General features: G+C 53.0%; 1 protein-coding gene across 1 annotated transcript; it reads right to left on the bottom strand.

Annotated features, from left to right (window-relative positions):
* Positions 1-1337: 1337 nt before the first annotated feature.
* TEX261 (testis expressed 261) lies at positions 1338-16162 on the bottom strand. Its single transcript, XM_036752752.1, has 6 exons — positions 15985-16162; positions 11447-11526; positions 10376-10529; positions 5291-5358; positions 2461-2563; positions 1338-2006 (listed from the first exon to the last, which is right to left on the bottom strand). Exons 1-6 carry the CDS (start codon positions 16052-16054, stop codon positions 1891-1893), a joined length of 591 nt encoding a protein of 196 aa, XP_036608647.1. The 5' UTR covers positions 16055-16162; the 3' UTR covers positions 1338-1890.
* Between the last annotated feature and the right edge of the window lie 7777 nt (positions 16163-23939).

The following is a 23939-nucleotide window of genomic DNA, read 5'->3' as shown; positions in this document are numbered from 1 at the left end:
TCTGAAGATCTGTAGTCTGTCTGCCAAGTCAGTTGCTGACTCTAGTACTGGGTATGGCTCAGAACGGGGTGAGTGTGACATGGGCAAGTTCCATTGCCTGGGAGCTATCTCCTCTCTACAAAGGGTCTGAGGAAGACAATCTCTAGGGTCTCCACTGATCACCTGTGACTCAACTCCAGCCCAAGCTGTCACTCTGAACTGAACCAAGACTATCCTCACTGGAGTCCATCTTGACTGATAATAGAGCCTTGCGTGGGAACTCTAGGGCATAGAGTTAACCCCTCCACTCTTGGTCCAGGCAGAATTCCTGCTCAAGTACTAACTGGGCTAGATGGCCTCTGAGGTCCCAGGACATTCATCTGTAGAGTCAGGACCAGCCCTGGGCACATCTATTGCAGCCTCCCCTTCCCACAGGCCCTCTGAGGTCCCAGGATATTCCTCTGTAGAGTCAGGACCAGCCCTGGGCACATCTATTGCAGCCTCCCCTTCCCATAGGCCCTCTGAGGTACCTACTGGCACACAAAAAAAGCATCTGGCAAACTCCTTCACGATGATGTACTAGGAACTTAATATGGCACATCTCCCCAAGGATGAGCATTTTAGAAAAGTCCCAAAGATTATTACTTAAATAATATTGTTCTGAGGGAATTTCAGGCGATGTGATGGGCAAAAGCACACCTAGGGATTCCCCAACCTGCCCCTCAACTGTCTTGAGGTGTGCCATCAGTTCAGCCACAAGGTCTGCAAAAGCTCTTAGGACTTTTGTCCCCACTCACCTTGCCTGGCTCAAATCAATTGTGGCCTAGTCCTGGGCAGAGCCAAGCCAGCCACAAGGCTGCTCCCTCACCCAAAGCACAGTCACCCAGAAATCAAAGGCATTGGGTCAGTGGGTGAGTCATTCCCCCCCCCCAAAGAAGCAGGTGTTGTCTCCACTCAAAATGCTGCCCCCCCCCCCAGGAGAAGTTTCTGCTCTGTTTGCTTCTGGCACATCTCTCCAAGCCACCTTTCAGTTTCTCCTCACACTTTGTGAAGAGACAGAATGAACCCATTCCCCTCAGGAAGACTTCCAAAGAGATGGCTGTAGAATGTTTTTAACCCAGATTTCAGTTCAAATCTCCATCTCCCTCACCACCCTCAGACTCTCCCAAGAGGCCCATAAGCTGGCTAGGACTCCTACATTTCTGCTCCTCCTGATGAACAGGTGACATCTGAAGGGCCAGGGCTCCTGGGTTTGGTGAGGGGGACCTTCTGGGAGGGCAAAGATCAGAACTGCCCTGGAAGAAAAGAGGCCTGGGCCGGGAGCCTGTCAGAGAACAAACGGAGCAAAGAACGGAAAAGGAGTTTTCAGGGCATTAAGGAAAAATGCCCCCTAGAAGCTTTATTCAAATGGGTATTTGTACTTTGACAGAAATCACAGCTCAATTCAACACCAAAAAGCTATTTCCTTTGGAAATGCACCAAGTCATGGCTCCACCCTCAGGGTCCTCTATAGAGAGAAGCCCATCTCTCTCTGCCTTCCCCAGAGCAGAGCCCAGTACTTTGGGATGGACTGGAAAGGGAACTTAGCCCAACATCCCCATTACAGGTCTCAGGAGGAAGGAATGAGGGGCAATTTTCAGCCTCCTGGCTTGAAGGCTGCCCAAAGTCCAAAGGTGGGCAGCCCTCCCTAGACACCTAGCTCTGGACTCCTCAGGAAGCAGTGTCCAGGTCGCCTCACAGGGCCTTCAGCTTTATCTGGTCCTAACCAAGACCCCTCGGGGGTGTGGGGATATGGGGGAGAGGGCCAGGGTGGGGGTAGAGTCCCCCACAGACGTCCACCATGTAGGAAGATCCAATTCCAGGCTCACTGCCCCGGCTCCCTCCTCACCCCTGGGCCCCCTCCCCAAGTGGTCAGTAAATCTTCTGACGGCTGGGCAAGATGGCCTCTTTGATGAAGGAGAAGACAACCAGGATTCCAGAACGTTTCCCTCGTTTGCCTTTGGTGAAGTAGTTGGAGACCACGTCATCTGTGGAGGTACAAGCCAGGATTAGGGGAACATTCCCAGGCCTGGGTCCTATGCTTAGCCAGGCGTCTCTTTCCCCAAGAGACTAGAATAAGGACTACAATAAGCGGACAAGGTCCACTCTGCCAGTAGATTGGGGGCCAGACCAGAGAACCCCAGAGGGTAGGAGCTATGGCTGTTCCATCAGAACTGGGGCTCCCAAGGGTAGAAACATTCCCCACCCCCTCATTTGACAAGGGGCTCCCCAAGGGCAGGTACTCTGTCTCCTGTAGCCACACCAGAAGCTGTCTACTCACTCCCACCCAGGTCAGTGTGTGCACATGCACACATGCGCACACACGCACGCTCGCACACGCACACGCACATACACGCACTCACACACACACACACACACACACACACACACACACACACACACACCACTCCCTTTTCCCCCCGCTCTCAGGCCCTTTCTCACCTCCAGGCTGTACGGTGGAGGGCAGGACATTCTCCCCAGCAGACAGTGACACAAAGAATGCAAACGGGATTAACCAGAGGCAGAATGTGAAATACGCCAGAACCTGTCAACAAGACACACTGAGTAGGGAGGACGCTCAGTATCAAGACCCTGGCTTGCCATGTGGGAGGAGCAGAGACAACAGGGACACTCAAAGAAGCTGAAGAAAATCCACAGGACAATTTGGATAGCAAAGGAAAGCAGGGAAGAGCAGAAAACTAGGCTAAAACAGGGAAGCCTTAAGGAAGGTTACCTTCACCTTTACCATTACTGCTCAGCCTTAAGCCCTCTGACCTGTCTCTCCCAGGCCAACCAGAGCAGGAAGCAGGAGTCACCTTGTCATTGGTACTCATTCCCTCTGTGTCTGTTGGTCTTGTTCCTCCCTCCTTGGTACTTTGGAGCCCAGAGGCCTGAATAGCCTTGGAGCAAGCGGGCCTAGGAGAGCTCACCTACTCATGTCCTATTTACAGGAACATCTGAATGTTGCACCTTTGAATTAATATTAATAATTATGTTCTCTGGTCCAACCATCTTGGAGAGCAGCTGGGAACTCTGTTAAGAAAGGGATTAAAATGAGCATCCAATGCTGGGTATGCAAAGCAGAAAGGCTCTACGTATGACCAAATAGTTGTAGCCCTCTGAGCTAGCAAAGAGCTGGAAACAAAGAAGATGCCCATGGCATGGGGAGTGTGAATGCAATGAAAAAGACTTTTGCTGTAAGAAGCCACAAACATATAGAGATGCATGCAAGAGCTCACAGGAACAGATGTGAAGTCAAGTCAGCAGAACCAGGAGAATAAAGGTGTCACAAAGGTGACCATCATGGAAACGGAAAGAAAAACCAATGAAACGAGTCGCATACAGTCTAACAGCAAGCCCAGTACCCAGAGAAAATGCTGTCTCAGTGTTAAACATCCTTCTCATCTCCTCCTCCTCCTTCTCATCATATCAAGCAGGGATGAGCATAGATTATCTCCAATGGTACCAACAACCCCAGGAGGGAAGTGCTATGATGATGCCCATTTTACAGATGGGGAAATGGAGGCTGAGAAGAGTCAGGTGGCTTGCCCAGGGCCACAAACTTAGGACTGACACTCGAGACCTGTACTCTATACGCTGTGCCAGCTGGCTGCTTCTAGTGACCAAGCCCGGCCCTGAGGAAGAGATCTGAAAATGCACCTCTACCTTCTTTGTATTGGTGGGGAACACTGCATATTATGTTGGACGTTGGTTTTGCTGACCTGGTTTTTTTCCTTTTTAAAACATTCTTTGTTATAAAGGATGACAAGATGGAAGGGGGAGAGGTGGGACATACTAGGAAACAGGTGCTGTGAAAAGTAAGGTATTGATACAATTTTTTAAAATATATTTCTGTAAGTCATTTGTAATGGATTTTATACTTATATTAAATTAGTGATTTTCCCCCAAAGCCCCAAAGTATTCTAGCTCCTTCCTCTTCATCCTCTTTAAAAAATAAAGTAAAATATCGAAGCTTCAAGTCAAGAACAACGGTCAACGTTAGGACCACAGGGTCAGAGTTCAAGGACTCAGCCTCTTGTCTCTCAGCCACAGACAAAGCACATTTCACACAAGGTACTGTATAACCTGGTCTGCTTGGAGGGTTTGTGGCATCAGAACTCCCTCCATCAATAGGTTTCCAGTGAATAACGAATGATTGGTGGCAGGGCAACAAAGGTGACTCAGCTTACAAACATTAAATACGGGATAAAAATTCTCCACTTACAATATAAAAAGGAGGTTGCTGTGTGGCTCCTGGGGAAAAATCATATTACTTAAAACCCCAACAACCAGAAGCACCTCACCACAGAAGGCTTTAAGGCCACACTGTATCTGCACCATCCCTGAGTATGCCCAAACTGGCATCTGACAGAGCTGTGTGTAAGAATGTTTCAGCTCTAAGAAACCAGGACAAACAAACCCTATCAAAAGCTAAGTCCTGTCTGGTCTGAAGGAACAGAAACTGAAGGCAGTGAGATTGCTGGGTCTTACCCAGGCATGAAAGAAGGAGGCATTTGGGGAAAACACCCCATGCTGGCCCCCTCCCAGAGCCCCAGAGTGATGGGTCCCAACTCTAGAAGCTATCCTTCACCATCAAGAAGTAACCGTGGATCAGATTCTTGCCTTCTTGATGGGTGGGGGAGGGAGACAATTTGGAACTGAAAAAAATGTTTTAAATTTGAAAAACAAAAAAAAAAGCAACTATGGGTGATTTCTGCCCCAAAGAGCAAACACAGGCTGGAAACAGAAGGAGAGAAAGGAAGGATCTGGAGAAATGACTGAAGAAGATTCTCGGTGTGGGGTGGGAGCAGGGGCATTTAGGGCAGGGGTTTTTGACCCACCCAGGCTGAGAACACTCAGGAAGAGCACAAGACCTCCCCAGACCAATCCTCAGGGACCCCAGCAAGCCAGGACCAGAGAAAAGTGGAGGGAGAATGGGCCAGAGAGCCCAGGAGAAGATCTGAGACAACTCACAAGATTCAGGAAACACCAACCACTGTGCTCTCGTCACCCAGGTACCAGGTGGTGCAGGGCCTGGAGTCAGGAAGACCTGAGTTCAAATCCCACCTCGGACTCTCACAACTTTTGTGATCCTGAAGAGGTCACCCTTAACTTCTAGCTACCTCATTTTCCTCATCCATAAATTGGGGATAATAGCTCTTACTTGCAAGGTTCTGGTAGGGATCAAATAAAGTTGTAAAGCACTAGCACAGTGCCTGGACACCGGAGGTGTCCGTGCCCCCCGCCCCAAACGTCCTACAGTGCCTCTTACCTCTGAGAAGGGGTAATATTCCTCTGCAAAATACTGGAACGCTAAGTAGTGATTGACCACCACCAACACTGCCAACAGAAGAGGAGCAGAGGGAGAGAGAATGAGGTCAGTTATTCAGAAGGAAGGTTCGTGCAGAGCTGCCTCCGGGTCGCTGCCCCAGCCCTGCCCTACTCCCGCTGCAGCTCATCCAGGGCAGGCAGTGATCTTTGCCGAATTACAATGAGAGCAGAAGCTCCAGCTGAAGGGGCAGGAGTCCCTGCCCAGACATGCAGGCCAGCTCCCAGGACTCCATCTGACAGGATCACCGCCCTGAAGGTGGAAGGGGCCTCAGAGGCCATCTAGTCCAACCCAGGCCCAGAGAGGTAAATTCAGAGGGGAGGATTCTGCATAACAAACAGTACCAGATGTTCTCTTTATCTATGAAGCACCATCTGAACTAGATCTCTGAGAGCTGGTCCCTCCCAGCTCAGAATCCCATGATGCCGATGAAGGCTGAAGGCACAGGTATGCTTATGCTTGGTTCAGAGAAGGAAACCGAGCCAAAATCAACAAGCATTTATTAGGCACCTACTACAGGCCATGCTCTGGGGTACAAATATGAAGAATAAAACCAGCCCTACTCCCCAGGATCTTACATCCTAAGGAAAGACACAAGTATAGGAACCAGGAACAGCAGCAGAAAAGGGCAGCACCTGTGCCAGAAACAGCAGAGTCTGGAAAAGCGGCAGGGTTCTGTTGGGTTTGCAGGGAGGAGGAATGGTGAGTTCTGTTGAAATTGAGATGCCTCCAGGACATGCAGTCTGAAATGTCCAACAGGCAGTCTGTGACACTGATATGAGACTGAAGCTCAAGTGAGAATGGCCACACAAACCCACACCCACCCACACATACACACTCACATATATACACACCCATATACACACACATACATAGATACACACACACACACAGAGAACCCACAAACTGATGAACTGAACCTAGAGCTAGTGAAGTCCCCAAGCGTGTGTAGATGGGAAGACCTCCAGCCACAGTGGGCATGGGATGTAAAATAAAACAGAAAAGGAGCCTGGGAAGTGGCTCCACAGAGAGAGGAGTGTCACAGAACACCAGAAGGAGTCTCCAGGAGAAAAGGGTCACCAGCGCCAAATGGTGGTGAGTTCAAGAATTGCCCCTAAGGCCCAGAAATGAAGTGCTCCTTGGGAGCTTTGGAGAGAGTGAAGAGGCTCAGGGGGTTGGGAAGAGAGGGAGGGAGGAGCAGCAGGAGCTGAAGTGGGCAGAGATGGAGCCAGGCTCAGGGAGGGTGTTTATGAGCAACAGGGAGGGGCTGAAGATTGAAGATCAAGGGGGGAGCGGCTGGAGAAGACTAGAGGAGGAGCAGGGCTGGTTATGCTAAAGAGAATGGGCAGGATCATGGGGTTGGGAGAAGAGGGGGCTCCTAGGACACGGCCCTCCATTTCTTCAGTAAAGTAAGAGACAGGAGGGGAGGAGGGGGAGGTTCAGGGGCAAGAGTGGACAAGCATCTGTGAGGAAGATAGGCCATAGGCTGCCCAGCTGCAGGAAGGGGCCGGGTGAAGGCGGACAGCGTGCCTTTCGGGGGTACCCAGGCTTTGAGGCTTTATGTCAGTACAGGAGTTAACAAGAGACCCTTGTCATTCCCATTCAGATGGTGGGGTGGGGTGGGATGGGGATGGGGATGGGGATGGGGATGGGGAATTCAAGCCTGGAATTTGGCAAGAGATGAGAAGCAACAGGCCCCAGGGGTGAGGCCTTGTGCAGGAAAGTTCAGCAGATTTGATTTGGTTAACTATGGGGTTAAAATAGGGAGGAGAGAAAAGTGAAGTCAGAGCAGAGATAATGGCCTAAAATGCCAAAGGGCAGAGGGCCTGGAGATGTGAGGAGGGGCCAAGGACATGGAGGGATGGAAAAGGAGGAGGCTGTGGTCAGGTGGAGGATCGGAAGGTGGGAAAGCACCCCAGCATGGTCGCCCCTGGGTGCGGCCGAGGTGGAGCAGAGAAGGTGGTCCTGGGATTGAAGGGGAGGCTGGGGGACCACATGGACAGGAGCTGGGAGGGCAGAGGGCACGGAGATGTGAGGAGGGGCCAAGGACAGGGAGGGATGGAACAGGAGGAAGCTATGGTCAGATGAAGGATGGTCCATTTTTGATTAAGGTGGGTGACAGTGAGTGCCCCAGCATGGTCGCCTCTGGGTATGGCTGAGGTGGAGTGGAGGAGATGGTCCTGGGATTGAAGGGGAGGCTGGGAGACCACATGGACAGGAGCTGGGGAGGAGAGGAAAACTGTAGACCAGGTCTGAATAGTGTGGAGAACGTTAACTGACTGACTGTGGGGAGGGAGAATCTGGACATCATGGGGGGCATTCTGACCTCCCTGCCAGGGTCAGTGGACTGAAGGGGCCACAACAATTGAGAGAGGCTCCAAGACATGGTGGTTCTTGCTCAGTCACACAGCTGACAAGAGGCAGAGCCAGGACTGAAAACCCAGGCTGCTTGATTTCAAGGGCAACCGTCTCTCCATGATCGTATATTGGAACCTGTGGATGAGACGCTCACCTCTTCTGGGCCTGTCTCCCAGTTCTAAAACAGGAAAAATCAAGCATGCTCTATCTCTATTGTGGGGGCAAAATTAAATAATAAATGGTACAGCAACTACAGAGATGTTTTATATAAATCCAATATATTGTCAATCTTGCTGCTTGTCGATTTTGGGGGGTAAATACTCTTCTCTTCTCTCAGGGGTCTTTATAAGAGAATGAGTTTACAGACTAGAAAAACCCAATAAATGTTGCAGGCCTAAAACCTCTCAGCTCCCAACAAAATTTCAATTTGAAATTTGAATTTCCAATTTGGAGAACTGCTTTCTTCAAAAAAGGGATCCACTCCCACTGCAACAGGTTTGAAAGGGCCAAAAAGAGGAAGCCAGACCCTCCTTCCCAAACTCTGAAGTTCTAGACTGTGGCCACCAAATGGTTGTTGCAGCCTCCTGGTAGCTCCCAAACTCATCCCTGGAGGGAGAAGCCCTGGTCTACTCAACCTTCCTGGTGTCCTGGGGGCCCAAACCACCTTGGTACAGCCAAAGCAGAAACAGGAACAGATGATCCTTGAACTCACCCAACAGGATCCCCCCAAATCAAGCCTCGTTGTCTGAAGATGCCCTTCCTAGGGACAGGAACGGAGAAGCCAAGCCGGGAAGGGAAGCCTCTCCAAGCTATCACTCATCTGTCTCTCAGCAGAGAAGGCTTTACAGCCCTAGCTATGAGTCAAAGGTCAAGTTTCCTGATTGATACAGAAAATCACAACGATTCCCAAGAGATTCAAAGAGGGAAGCCCCTCCCTGTATACCATGGAAGGTTCTAAGGGTCTGAGGGAGGTCATGGACCCTTTCCAAAGGGAGCAGCTGAATTCCCCTTTGGGCCTGCATCCTCGCACCCAAGGCACAGCCATTTCAGGAGTGCTGCTCTAGTTGTGTCTATGGGCCACTGACCAGCTCCTTCCTCTAATGCCCACCCTAGGACAGAAAGGGCTGGCCATGGTGACCCTTCCACAGGAAGAAGAAAAAGGAACTTCCTAGGGAAAGAAATCCCAATCAATCCCTGTCAGAACCAGGGCCATCCACAATAATTCATACTCAAGATTCAATACTCCAACAGACCTGGGATCTCTTCAATTAAGGACTGCCCTCCAGTGATGTGGATGCCTATACCGGGCCCCTCCAAGAAGTCTGGCCCCTGATTCGATGAAGGCCTTCCTCACTTTCTCCCTCTTTCTCACCAAGGCGGCCACTCAGGCTGCCTCTCATTCATATTTCCAGCCCACTTTCCTTCTCTAACATTCAGTTCCCTTATTATCCATCGCTGCAGGCTGCTCACACTGTGGGGCTCCCCACTGCCTTCTGGTGGATACTCCTCTTCAGTTCCTGGAAGGTGCTGCCTAAGCGATAACCATGAGAACACCACCCTCATGTGCCTAGGGCTTCACATTTGCACATCTATCATCCTCACCAGAAAAAGAGAGCCCTTTCAAGCTGAGATTCTTTTAGCCATTTTTAGAGATAGAGAAACTGAGACCCCCGGGAGCAGTGATTTGGCCAAAGTCACAAAGCTAGACAACAACAAGGCCAGTGACCAGAGACCCCCGCTCCACTGGTCTTCCCAGGACCCCTCAGGGCCCCCAAAGCCTATCCATGTGCCAATTATGCTTTAAGGTGTCTGTTCTTAAGGGTTAAAATAGGTGGAATACTACTGCGCTGTAAATAACGAGCAGAACCAAGAGAACGTCGTATGCAGTAACAGCAATATTGTTCAAAGAATACTGTGAATGACTGAGCCATTCTGAATAAAATAATCATTCAAACCACCTATGAACAACTGATGCTGGAAAACGCTATCCACCTCCAGGGAAAGGACTGACATGTGGAAGGCCCTACCAGGTGGCTCCACATACAGATCTCTGTCAAATGTTGGCCTTCTCTAGAGCACGGTGGAGAGGGAGGGAAGGGGAGACAACTCGGAACTCAATGGAACAAAAATTACATCACTTTTGAAAAAGAGTTAAAAATAGGAAGAGGTGACTGCTAATAGTGCTCCTGATCCTTGGCCAGATGGAGACCCCTGACAGCAGGAAGGCGAGCAGCCTCAGTGGACAGGCTCGAGCGCGCGCGCGTGCGCGCGCACACACACACACACACACACACACACACCCTCCCTCTGCAGGGAGGGAAGGGCCTCATATCAGGCTGCCCTGGGTCTCAGGCCTACCTTGATGTCTCTTGCTGGCCAGGCCACAATCCTCCTGACCTCTTCCAGGAAGCCCTCCCTCGGTCCACTCCAATCTGTGTTTACACCATCTCTCTCCTGCCCCTCTACTTCTGTTGAGAGTGCCCCTTCTCCTCCTTAGCCTGACCCTCCCTCAGGGCTGGGCTTGCCCCAATCAGCCTAAGAATTCTCTGACTGTGAGGCCTGCTCTTGCTCTATGGCCCTGCCAAGATAATGCCAATAGAAGAGCCAGGCCAATCAGGGGAGGGCAACCCCTGGGCCTTTTCCATTAGGCCATGGTCCACCCATACTCACCACAAGAAAGGATGAAGTTGGGCGAGGTCAGCATGATGAAAGGGAAAGTCTGAAGGAGGCCAAAGTAGACAAGGTTGGTGAAGAGGCCCGTGCCAATCAGGAAGCTGGGGAACCGCTCAAAGACGTAGAGGCCAACCAGCACGGCTGTGGAAAACTGAGACAAACACAGGAGGCTCAGGATTCGCCTCTCCTCCAGACCCTGCCCCTATCCTCCCCCCATGCTGGGTCCTCCTCAGGACCGGGCAAATCCTCTGGTCTCCACTGCCCTGCCCTGTCCTGCCCTGCTCCTTCTGGGCTCGGTGTGCTTCGATCTGCACACTTCCCAGTGTAGGTCTGCAGACAGACTGCCGCCCCCCCCATTCTACTAAGGATCTAGGGGTAGGGGAGGGAACTAGTCAAAAGGGCGATTTGGGGGGAGCTGAACTGAACTTTGTTCTTTTTTGTTTTTGTTTTTTTTTTGGAGAGGGAAAGGTAGGGCAATTGGGGTTAAGTGACTTGCCCAACGTCACACAGCTAGTAAGTGTGTCAAGTGTCTGAGACCAGATTTGAAGAACTGAACTTTGTAAGATCACAGGACCATAGCTCTAGAGCTGGAAGGGATGGCCTCGGTGGCCATTGAGCCCAGCCCTTCAATTTACAGATGGGGAGACCAAGGCCCAGGGAGATGAAGCTCAGAGCATCCCAGGAAGGATCTGTATCTCTCCACACTACAACGCTCACTCTAGAATCTGACAGTTCTTTGTGCATGGGTGAGAAGGGCCCGGAGAGACCGGGAGGTCCCATCTCCCCCATCACCAGCCAATCCTGGTCTAAACACTTCCCTGGAGAGGGCCTTAGAATCATGTGACAGATGAGGAAGCCGAGGCCCCAGGCAGGCAGTGAGCTTCCAAGGTGCTGCGTGGCAGAGCAGAGCCCCCTGCATTCACAGATCCCTCCCTTCCCTGAACCTGGGAGCACAGGCTCTATCAGACCAGCAAGTTACCAAGCGACATCCCCGGGCAGACAGGGTGGCCTTTGGCTAGAAGGCCCAGGAAAATGACCCAGGGGAGCGGGAGAGGGCAGGCCCCTTACCCAGATCATGTATTTGATGATTCGACTGGTGGCCACTGTGTACTCTTCTATCAGCTCAGCCAAGTAGTAGAGTCCGGCCGCTGGAAAGAAGAGGCAGGAGAGAGCTAGGCTGGCTGGCCGGGAGCCCTGTGTGTGCCCACTCCTTTCACAGGATCCCATGACAGTGAGATCTTGACCTGTGCCTGTGAGTGATGGTCACCAGCCTCCAGCCTCCTGTGCTGACCAAGGCCCTGCTGGCCTCTCTTGGTTCACCCAAGCACCCACCTTAGCAGGGTCCCTCACTCCTACACAATCCGATCCCTTAGTCTGTCAGCCCTGAAGGCCAAACTTCTCTGGAGAACCTGATCAATGCCCGCATGTCTGAGGGCAATGGCTCTTCCCAGGCTCTTGGACATTCCTGACAGTGGACAGGCCTGGAAGGGAGCCTAGTGATGGTCAACGCCCCTAGCTCAACACCTCCCCTCTAGATGAAGCTACTGAGAGGCAAAAGACTTGTCCTAGGTCAGAGACAGCGCAATTCAGCGCCAACAATCACACTGTCACACCACAGGACTGGCTTCCCTCCTTCTTCCCACAAAGCCAAGGAGTCAACCCAGAAACGACTTTCCAGGGTCTGAGAACCAGTCCTTAGGTGAGCCCCCTCCTCTGGTGAACTCAAGAACACCCTCACCTCCTCCCTCCATTCCTGTCCCAACCGTCCCCTAAATCCTCAGCAGGAAACAGGTCCACCTTTCAGGAAGTACTTCTCGCTCCACCCAATTCCTAACAATCCAATGGGTCCATGACCTTTCTCTCCAACAACACAAAGTCTGACCCATCCAAGCCGGCCCTCAGTCCAGGGTGAACGTCCCCCATGTCAGCCCATCAGTCTGATGCCAGGATTCCCCCACGGTGCCAGGGCCTGCCTCCCACTCTCCCACAAACATTGACTCCCTCATCAACATATTCCTCAAAACTGACCTTAGACAGGCTTTTCTTCTGGTCATACAACTGTATGCCCAGATCTATAAAATACCTGCTCAAAATATGGGGGTAGAGGAGGCTGGAGCGCTCTGCACGAAGAAGCACAATCATATGACTTTTCAGAAAATAAAGGGCCCTGAGTAAGAAGAAGCTGGAATGATGCTAAATGATAATGATTATTTACTCCTCTGGGTAATGGACGGCCCGCCTTGGAACTAGGGAGACCTGAGTTTAAATCCAGCCCGGCACACATTGGGTACATGACCACAGACAAGCCACCTGAACTTGCGGTGCTCTAGAGTGGTCTTGCTGAAGATTTTACTGCCATCTTTTCTTAATCCCTTTCATTTCCGAACTTATAGTTCCTGCCACAAGCCACTGCTCACGTGGAAACACTTTTAACAAAGAACTGAGGGCAGGACGAGGGAAACTAATTAAGTAAAACTAAAGTGTCAACCAAGCCCCTCAGCAGACCCCTTTTCCACAGCCACGGCCATCCCCTCGTACCACCCATCAGTGAAGGAGACATCCCACACCCATGGAGTCACGGGCCTGAGGCCAGACCAACATGCATGCCTTGGGTGAAGTGGAGCTGGAGCTGGCCTTGGGTTCAAGTCCAGCACCTGACACAGACTGGCTGGGATGCCCTGGGCAATCACTGACCCTCCCGAGGGCCCCAAGAGACTCCCTAAGCCCAGCAGCAGCAGAGCAGGGGCCCATCTCCAAAGGCAGGAGGTGCTTCCTCCTCATCTCCCCAGTTGATACAGAGTGACCCCCAACACATCTGGTCAAGGCTGTGTGGGAGGACCGAGCCAGGCCCTCCCAGCCCCAAGCCTCCTGATGGGCCTCTTTAAGCTCGCCAATGTGACACAGAGGTCCACAGTCCCAGCAAGCTCAGCCTCAGGCCGGCCCCCACCTCTGGGGCTCGGACCTTCCCCCTCCCCCAGAAAGAGGTGCCATGATACACAATACATTCCCAGTCCGTGAACAAGCCCCACCAGTGAAGGGGAGCTGGGGGCACCCACACCTAGAACAGACCTGGAGGACTGCCCGCCAGCATCCTCACATTCTCTGCCCCCTGGAGACTCCTGCCCGGCCTCTCTAGGGCTGCAGGGACCTGGCCCCGAACTCACCCTGCCCAGCTAGGGCTTCTTCTCTTCCCACCCAAGTCTACCCTGGAATGCTTCCATGCACCCCACCCCGGTCGGGGGAACTGAAGTTTGCTCTGGCATTTTTTCAGGAGTCCTTCCATCAATTCCTGAAGACTCCCCTGGCCCCTTCTTTAGAGGCTCTGCCGCAGAAACCTGCCCTGGACTTTCACAGGGACTCTCCTCCCAACTCCCTCCTCTCTCCCTCCTCCCCATCCTCTTCCCCCAACCCCCCCCAGCTGGGATCCTTCCTGGTGCCAAAGCCCCCCCTCCTTCTTCTTCCCCCCCCCAAAAGAGATCCCCTCACCCTCCAAGTTTTCTCCCCCAGAGAGAACTCCCTCGATCTGTCCTTTTTAAAACTCTTTTCCATCCTCACAAACCCTTCCCTTCTCCTCCGAGGAGGTGCAGTTGAAAGGGTCCCCGAGGGCCTTGAACCAGACCCCCAGAGGCCTGAGAAGGCCGGGGGAGGGGGTCCTGAGGCCGGCCGGGATCAGAGTCACTCAGCGGAAGAAGGGAAGGGAGGACTAGGAGGAGGAAGGGCCGGGCCCTCCCTGCCCAGATCACTGAGGGGAGCCTGTCATTGGGAGAGAGGGTCCTCCCGGGCAGCGGGAGGGAGGCAGAGGGAGGGGTCCTCTAGTATATGGGGGAGAGCGCTCCCGAGACAGGTGGGAAGATCGTGTGGTATGAATGGGGAGGGGTCCATGGTACACACTGAGGCCTGGAGGGGGGTCCCAGGGTCAGGCAGGGCCTGGTGCTATTAGAAAGGTGGTAAACCTCGGTATGTGAGGGGAGCCTGAGACTTCTACTATAGGAGGGGAGAGTCCCACCTAGGAGGAGGGGTAGGGTCAGGACCCCAGATCGGGGTGGGGGAAAAAGGGGGAAGGAGGGGAAAGGAGGGGGAAGGGGGGAGGGGGAAGAGAGGGGGAAGGAGGGGGAAGGGGAAGGGATGGGATGAAGAGGAGGGAGGAGGGGAGAGGGAGGCAGAGAGGAGAAAGGAAGGTGGAGAAGGGGAGGGAACAAGAGAAGGAAGGAGAAGAAGAGAGGAAGAGGAAGGAGGAGGGAGGGAGAAAAGGAGAGGAGGAGAGGAAGGGGGGAGAAAGGGAAGAGGAGGGAGGGAGAAGGAAGAGGGGGAGGGTCTCCGGGATCCAGGCTGGGAGGAAGAGGCAGGGCATCCTGGAGGGGGTCCCGCTGTGCACGGGGAGGGGGGGCTCTCCCCACGGAGGGCTGGGGCGGGGGCGCCCTGGCGTACTGGAAGGGGCTCTGACCACTCTGGGGGCTGGAGGCCATAGAAATGGGGGAAGGGCACTGGGGAGATAGGCTCCCAGGATCCTAAGGGGGAGGGGAGGTCCCCTGGTCTGGGGTCTTCCTGTGCTTCCCACAGTACGCTGGGGGTGTCTCTCACTATGGGGATCCCCCCCCCCACGCAGCACACTGGGGGTTCCCCAAAGTCTCGGTCCTGGAAGCATACCGAGTCTCCAGGATCTCCATAACACTGGGGGTCTCTCAGTCTGGAGCTCTCCCTAAGGCGTCCCCACACCACCAGTGGGGGGGCTCTTACTATGAGGGTCCCCCTCAGTGTCCCGGGGGTCTCACGGTCTGAGGATCTCCCTAGGGGATCCTCACACCACCACTGGGGGGTCTCTCCCAGGGGATCCCTACACTACCCACTGGGGGGCTCCCGCTATGAGGGTCCCTTGGGGGTCTCCCACTTTGGATCTCTCCCCAGGGGGGTCCCCACACCACCACGGAGGGACTCTTGCTATGGGCGTCCCCACAGTACTTTAGGAGTCCCTCTCAGTGCCCCAAGGGTCTTGCGGTCTGGGTCTCTCCCCAGGGGGTCCCCGCATCACCACTAGGGGGGCTTTCCCAGGGGGATCCCATACTACCCACTGGGGGGGCTCCCGCTATGAGGGTCCCCCGGGGGTCTCACGGTCTGGATCTCTCCCCAGGGGGTCCCCGCACCACCACTGGGGGGGCTTTCCCAGGGGGTCCCCATACTACCCACTGGGGGGGCTCCCGCTCTGAGGGTCCCCCGGGGGGGGAGACTCTCCCGGTCTCTCCCTAGGGGTTCCACGCACCACCACTGGGGGGCTCTCCCAGAGGGTCCCTACACCACCACGGGGGGCGGGGTCTCTCTCGGGGGGGGGGGGGGTCACCACACCACCACGGGGGCGGGGTCTCTCTCGGGGGGGGGGGGTCCCTCTCTGGTGGGGGGGGGGGTCCCTACACCACCACGGGGGGCGGGGATCTCTCTCGGGGGGGGGGGTCACCACACCACCACGGGGGGGGGTCCCTCTCTGGTGGGGGGTCCCTACACCACCACGGGGGGGCTCTCCCAGAGGATCCCTACACCACCACGGGGGGGGCCTCTCTCGGGGGGGGGTCACCACACCACCACTGGGGGGGGGCGCTCCCAGGGGCGCTCACCGATGGCCAGGGTGACAAAGGCCACCTGGATGAGCAGCGACAGCCAGCTCAGCGCGTACATGAACCACATGGCCGCCCGCCGCCTCTCCGGCCTCCGCCCCGACCTCCCTAGCTCGGGCCGCGGGGACACGGAGCCACCGCCGCCGCCGCCGCTTCAGGCCCCGCCCCCGCCGCCGCTGCCGACGTCGCCAACGTCGCCAAGAGGAGCCACGGGCCCAGAGCGCGCCGGCGCGGATCCCACAGCGCCGCCTGCAGGCTGGAGGCCGAACTGCGGCCGCTGCCAAAGGATGCCCTGGCGCAGAGCCACCTGCTCCGACCCTCTCATTTTACAAGAAGGGAAGCTGAGGCTGGGGTGGGGGGCGGGGAGAGGAGGGCGCGGCTTCCGTGAACGACACCTCGGAGGCAAGCCGGGCTCTGCCCGCTTCCTGCCTGTGCGATCTCTAAGATGATGGGGGTGAACTTGACCTCACAAGTCCCTCCGAAGCACTCCGTGTCCTGGGGGAGACCAAGCTACACCCGAGGCGCTGCCGCGCAGTGTCCCCGGCTTAGAGAATCCGCATTCTGGTCCCTTTGGGCTACTGGACGAGTGGCCTCCGTGGGACTCCGAGGTGCCTCCAACTTCCCATCTGTGATCCCGGAGTCCCACGGACTCTGTCCGCGCTCAGTCGGGTCACAATTGGACTGTGGGGTTGGGTTCGAGGCACCGCAGTTTAGCACAGACATTGATTAAGTGGAGAGTGACCAGAGGAGCGCGACCAGCCCGGTGAAGAGCCTCTGACCTGTGCCCGAAGGAGGCTGTGTTAGGTGGAGAAGAGACACAAAGGGGATGCGGGGTGGAGAGGGTCCTCTATCCCATGTCACCCCGTTATCAAGCATGGGGTGTTCAGGGGGCTAGCACCTCCCCGTGGGAGGGCTGCTGAGCCCTTTCCAGGGCCGCTCTGCCCCTTCTGGCATCCATCTGGCACCCAAGGCTCACCTGTGGCTCAAGAAGCTGCAGCGCGCTCATCGGCCGGACCCTGGTAAACCATCCGCAGACGGACTAAACCAGATTCAAGGTTAGTCAAGGTTTAACTCAAACTCCGGTGAGTTAGGGGCATGTCTGCTCCAAGCAGGTGAAGACGTCCCTCGATGGAATGGGCGGATGAAAGCAATTGGTTCCAGCAGCCATAAAGGCGGCTGAAGTGGGTGCTGGTCTGATACGGAAGATGCCAAGGTCATCCGATGCATCCTGGGCCATCAAAGGTCATATGGACTTTTCTCCTGCCACCACACTCCAATGACTCTGGGAGAGAGTGTGAGGTTGATGACTTTGTGCAACCCTGCCTCAATCCAATTCATGAACAAGTCAAGACATCAGCCATGGTCCTCTTCCAAGACAGAACAAACACCAACCCTCCCTGAGAGCAAGGAAGGTGGTTGTTTTAGGGAGGGGTTCTTTATATCCCCAATGCTTAGCGGTGCCTGGCACACAGTAAGCATTTAATAAATGCCCCCTGAGTGACTGATACAATGGGCTGCTTCAAGTATCCAGAGGGCTGTTACATGTACTTCTTCTCCTCAGCCCCCGAAGGCAGGGCCAGGAGAAGACGGCAGAAGTGGCAGATTTCTTTCTTTTTTTTTTTTTCCAGATTTCTGCTACATCTAAGAAAAAACTTCTTAAAAATGGGAGCTAGTATCTATCCTCTATCAAGGAACTGATGCTGTCTGAATATAGATTGAAGCAATTTTTTTTCTGTCTTAACATTTCTTGAGCTTTGTTTTGTTTTTGTCTTGGTCTATGTTTTCATTCCCATCTTGACTGATATGGGAATGTTCTGCACCACTACACATGTGTATTGAATTGCTTGCCTTGTAAATGTTGGGTGGTTGGATTAGGGCAAGAGGAGGGGACAGAATTTGGAACTCTAAGTTGCAAAAATGAATGTTAAAATTGTTTTTTACACATAAGTGGGGAAAAATAAAATACTAAACAATTTTTTTTTTTTTAATGAGAGCTATTCAGAAGTGGAACAGACTGCTTCCTGGGGCAGTGGGTTCTCCAGCACTGAAGGTTTCTAAGAGGAAGTGGGATTACTTGTTGGGGATGCAGAACAGGAAATTCCAAATGGTTCTGGAATTCCCATTTGACAGATGAAGGAAATGGCCAATGACTTGCCCATCAGACTGGTCCTTGAAGGTGCGGACTGTCTTTTGCCTTTCTTTGTAACCCCAGCACTTAGCACAGTGTCTGGCACATAGTAGGCGCTTAATAAGTACTTATTGGCTTGACTTGCCTGAGTTAGTGATGGAGCTTCGGTAGGATGAGGACCCAAGTCTCCTTCCACCCAGTCCTGGGCTCTTCCCTTACCCTGAGATCTCCCATTCCCAGAACAAAGGCCAGACAGCCCCAAACATGTTCTAGAGGGCTCTCCAGAGAACAACGCTGGAATGTTCAGAATTTTTTTCCAGAATAAAACTTTCCAGAATTAATTGATAGTTCTAGCCCTCTGTCCTCTGGCAGCACCAGGGAGGAAACAAAACTTCTCACAGGGGCTTAATGTTGGAAGGGAGTAACTTCTTGTGTTTGGTCATTTTTCAGTCATGTCCAACCCTTCATGATTCCATTTGAGTTTTCTTGGCAGAGACACTGGAGTGGCTTGCCATTTCCTTCTCAAGCTCATTTTACAAATGAGGAACTAAGGCAAACAGGGTTAAGTGACTTGTCCAGGGTGACACAGCTAGTAAGTGTCTAAAGTCAAATTTGAACTCAGGTCTTCCTGACTCTAGGGCCGGTACTCTATCCACCGCACCACCTAGCTTCCCAAGGGGAATAACTAGATACCTTAGGTCCTTAATCATTTTCATATCCTGGACCCCTTGGGCAGGCTGCAGAAGCCCATGGCCCCTTTACAGAAGAATGGGTTAAGTGCATAAAATACATAGGATTACAAAGGAAATCAATTATATTTAAGTACAGCTATACTAATTTTTTACAGATTTTCTGGCGCCTAGGTTAAGAATCCCTGCCTGTCTCCTCTGTAGTAGATGAGATGTGGAGGAAGGCCATCACATAAAAGGGCTTTCCAACCCAGTGACCAACGGAGGAGGGAGGGAAGAAGTGAATTGTGAGGAGGGGGATTTGCTGCCCCCATGTGGCAGCCATACATAAGTGGCCTTGGCTCCGACTGTTGGGAGCAGGAAAGCTTATTAATTCATTAACTCAATAAACATGTATTAAGCACCAGCAGTGTGCAAAGAACTAGAAGCTGAGGAAAACATGAAGTTCTTTGCAATTATAACACATCATGCAAGTGTCAGCTCTTGCACAAACAACGTGGACCCGGAATGGCAAGGAGGGATTTATCGGCCAGTCCAGCCAGATCAAGCTAGACGTGAGGAGACTAAAGGTTGGGGCAGTGACAGTCACCCACATAGACATGTGGACACACACATGCCTGAACACGTACAGGCTTGCACTCGAACAAACACACACACACACACACATACACACACGATGGAGAAATCCATCAAGAGGTGTGAGGGTCTTCTGCCTTTCTGCTGCTGTCTCTTAAACTGTGAAAAAAGCTCCAAGCTAATTCACAAGCCTGTTAGCTCTGCCCTGGCCTGGGGATCTAGGAAGGGATCAGCAGAGAAGAAAAAACTAGAACACTAAGCTCAAAGCTGTATGGAGAGTCTCATCCTTTTCATTCTCATCAAATTCACTCAAATATTGCCCCCTTGGCCTCAAATTTTGCTAGCGTTGTGTGTGCGATCATGTATAATATACCTCTATGCCCAGCACCAAGCCCAGGACCCTGCACATCCATGCATAACAGGCACTTAATAAATGCTTGCTTACTAAGTGACTGATTCATGTGGGTAAATTGGACTCAAGAAGAGTCTCCTTTCTTCAACTCTGCCCTGGAATTTCCCATCTCCCTGCCATTGCTCAGGCTGTTTCCCATGCCTGGAACACCTTCTCCCTCCCATTGTGACTATTAAAATCAGACCCATCCTTTCAAGCCCAACTAACATGGAGTTTACCTTGATTCTACCAGCCAGAGAGGACTTTTCTCCTCACACTTCATTTATTACTTAATTTGCACCTCTCTGATGAACATCCAATGTTATTAAATGTCTATCTAACCTCCATAAAAGACCAAAAGCCCCCTGACATTAGGGGCCATGGGAATGAGAGCCCTCTACTGCACCATCTGGTTGCCTCCCAGTTGTGTGTATGTGTGTGTGTATATGTGTGAGTGTGTGTGTGTATGTGTGTGTGAGTGTGGGTGGGTGAATGTGTGTGAGTATGTGTGTGGGTGTGGGAGTGGGTGTGTGAGTATGCAGTGTGTGTGATTGAGAACAGGAACTGTGCCTGCTATCAGCCCTGGAGCCCCCTGAGCACAGGGATTATCATCCTCAAGAACCAGGGGATCCTCAAAGCCGGGACTGCATTAGTGGCCTGAAGCCCCCTGAGGGCAGGGGTTGTCTACCTCTGATACCCGGGACTCCCTTGAGGCAGTGACTGCCCTTGAGTCCCTCTGGGTGCTAACTGCCCTGAGCAGACAATAACATAAAAAGAGAGAGATCCACTTAGACCATCTGTCACTTCAGTTTAAATCTCACCACAGAGGCGACTCTGTCCCACACAATTTCTTGCTGGGCATGAAGAAGCCAGATGCTGAAGGAAAGGAGAGAGGAGAGATAGCAGCCTAGAGAGGGAAAGGTCAGACCTGTCTTCTTGGGATGCCCACTCTGAGCCCATAGGCAGCAGGGCTAGGGCTTTTGGGGCTGAGGGTGGGATGAATTCAGAAGCCCCCACCCCTGACCCTCAGTCTTCCCATCACCAGCACTCAGATCCCACCATTGGACCTCAGCCACATCTCTGATCCTCAATCCCCATCCGAGACCCTCAGTGCCCATTCCCAATGCTCAAATGTAGCCTGAGCCCCCATGCATCTCCCTCAGCCCCCTCCCTGACTGCAGGGAGAGCCAGAGGGCTGAGGAACCAGGCTCTTCAATATTGTACCACCTCCCACTTCACCCAAAAACTAGTAAATGGTGCTCCTTGAAAGTGCCAGGATACCCCTCCTGCAAGAAAAGCTCGCTTAATTCATTCCTTCCTCTACCTCCTCTCTGATCCTTGAAATCCACCATCCCTGCCCCAAAGCTGCAAAATTACACTCTCCACAAAGTCATAATAAAAATCCCATGCTCCCACCTTGGCATTTGGCCCATAGTCCAAGGTGGGGGGGGGGGATCATCAGTCCCATTCCCAGCAAGGCCCTGGGAAGAGGCAAGCCAGACAGCTTGGAGGGAGCCCCTGGGGGGAGGGGGGCCCAGGGTCCAGGCTCTCGTGACTCTGCTCCCTTTCCCTCCTTTTTGCCATGTCAGACACCAGCTCCTCTGAATCAAAGTCACTCCTGCTGAGGAAGCAGTGACTGCACGTTCACTCCTGTGGCTAATTCCACCCTGAGCTTCCCCTCCCAGCCTGAAGCACTGCCCTCCAGTGTCCCTGGAGGACCTCAGGGTGGCTGGAGGGTGGGGGAGAGAAGAGCCAGAGCAGGGAGTGAGCTCCCAGGTTGGAATGCAGACATAGTTACATGGCCAGCACCTTGGAGAGCCCCTGCCCAAGCTTCTCACCTTAGGGATGAAGAAAGGAGCTGCTCACCACGGAAGAGGGACTTACCCAAGGTCTCGGGGTCAGAAGACACTGGACTGCAGCCAAGTACTTCTGACCCCAAACACTCTTACTCTTACTATTCCTCCTATAATTAAACCTACTCTTAATCCATTTCAATAACTTTTAATCATAATTTAATCACTTTTAATCACCCGGTGTTTATGAAACACCTGCTTTATGCCGCAGACTGTGCTAGGCTCCAGGCCTCCTCTATAAAACTGAAGCACCCTTCCAGCTTCAAAATCATAGATTTAGGACTAGACAGGTCCTTAGAGGCCACACATCTAACCCCCTCATCTTACAGATGACAAAACTGAGGCAGTCAGGGTTAAGTGACTTGCCCAGGGTCACACAGCTAGTAAATTTCTGAGGCCAGATTTGAACTCGGGTCTTCCTGACTCCAGACCCAGCACTCTGTCTATTGTTCTACCTAGCTATCTCTAAATCTGTGGCCCTCAACCCCAGGCCTTCTGGCTCCAGGTCCACGGCTCTTTGCATCCATCGTACGAGGCCCTCTGGTCCTATGTGACCTATGAGGTGCGTCTCCACCATTGGGGATGGGGTGCGCTGAGCCATATACATGGGGAGAGAAATCTATAACTTGCAAAGAACCTTTGTTCTGCATTCACCCTCTTCTGGAAGCATTAGAAAGTGCTCTGGTTCTGAAATAGAAAGACCTGAGCTCATACCTCATCTCTGACCCTTACCTGGGCCAGTGACCTTCCGTCCTCTGCCTCTATGTGCCCTCTGTAAAGTGGGAGTGTTGGACTTTATGGCCTGAGCTGGGGGTGAGCCTGTGCTTGGGGTTAGGGAGTCAGGCAGTAGCTGGGAATCAAGAAATCCATTTTCTGTTAGAAGCCAGACAGGCCAGGCTGCCATTGCCCCTGCGCCCTTCACTTTATGAATCCTGGGGGCCATAGCACCAGCCTAAGAGGCCCAGTCTGAGGTGGGGAGGCCCTTCCACCCTCCTCACTCTTCAGCACATCCTCCCTGACTCTTTCCTCTAGAAAGCAGCTGGGGTGGGGGGAACCAGCAACTGCAGGACCAACTAGGTTCCGGTCCCACTCCAATGAGGGGGAGAGAAGGGTAGGAAGGGATGAACCCTCCCTCCTCCTGGGGGGAAGCCGAGGTTGGCTCAAGGGATCTGCAGCTGATTTGGGCCTGGGTGTGGAGGTCTCTGGGAAGAAGGAAGATGCAGGAAGGAAGAAATGGGGGTCAGGAGGGAGCCCTTTCAGGCAGAGAGTACATTTACAGCCACCTCCTGACCTCTCTTCCCTCCTTATCATCGGAAAGTAGGCCAGCTCCTCTCTCCAGAAAGTCAGCCCAGGGTCTGGGGGGTACAGGCTGCAGGGATACCCTAGTAGCAAAATCCCCTGACTGACATAGAGAGCTGTATGCGCTCTCAAACACACATACGTGTGGACACACGAGAGTACCCAAATACCCAAACAGATCTGTAAGAACACACACTAACTTGAGGGGTGGTGAATAGAACGATAGGCTTAGAGTCAGAAAAACCAGGGTTCAAATCTCACCTTGGACACTTCCTCCCTGTGTGAACCTGGGCAAGTCTCCAGACTTCAGCATCCTCATTTGTAGAATGAAAGGTTGGACTCGATGGCCTTTGAGGTCCCTGCCAGGGGACACACATACTCAGACTCTCCGAGCTGGACTGCCCCCAGAGGCCACTTAGTACAGCCCATCTACCTGAACAGGAATCCCTTCTCTGACATCCATCCAACCTCCTACAGAAGACTTCCAGTGATGGGGAACTCACTACCTCCACCTCCCTCAAGTGAATCTACACAAAAATAAACCCATACAAACACATACACACAGGTACACATGGTTTTACATGGCAGCCATGTTCCCATTTTAATATGTGTGCTACCAAAGTGACCACTTCAGAGGGAAAGAAGAGCATAGACAGACAGGTGAGCACCCAAGCGCATCTGCTGATTTCCTTGTTAGAAGACATCCATCACAAAGACCATTTTTCTCTCCTGACTGTGGCTGGAGTTGGACAAATCCATGTGTGAACCTCAGGGTCTTCCTTCTCTCTCTCCGCAACATGATACCCAGGTCAGCCAATGCCCCGTCGTCCCCACCCATTTCCTATACAGCCTGATAGACTCAGATATTTCCATGGACCATTACAGAGAAGCTGGGCTCCAGCTCATCTTCCCGATAGCCAATCGATTCTTCTCCTTTCTGGGTTGCCAGTGTTCCACCAGCTTCCTTCTCTCCCCTCTATTCCATTCCCCATCCACACCCAGCCTCACAAAATGAGAAT

Source organism: Trichosurus vulpecula, chromosome 3 (genome assembly GCF_011100635.1).
Source record: "Trichosurus vulpecula isolate mTriVul1 chromosome 3, mTriVul1.pri, whole genome shotgun sequence".
Taxonomy (NCBI): domain Eukaryota; kingdom Metazoa; phylum Chordata; class Mammalia; order Diprotodontia; family Phalangeridae; genus Trichosurus; species Trichosurus vulpecula.
This window is presented reverse-complemented; position numbering and strand designations above follow the sequence as displayed.

Coding starts and splice junctions, on each gene's coding strand:
- TEX261 (XM_036752752.1), bottom strand. CDS start 16,054: ATGTGGTTCATGTACGCGCTGAGCTGGCTGTCGCTGCTCATCCAGGTG. Junction 10,530..11,446: donor TCATCAAATACATGATCTGG/GTAAGGGGCCTG, acceptor TGTTTGTCTCAG/TTTTCCACAGCCGTGCTGGT. Junction 2,007..2,460: donor CTCCACCGTACAGCCTGGAG/GTGAGAAAGGGC, acceptor GTACCTCCACAG/ATGACGTGGTCTCCAACTAC.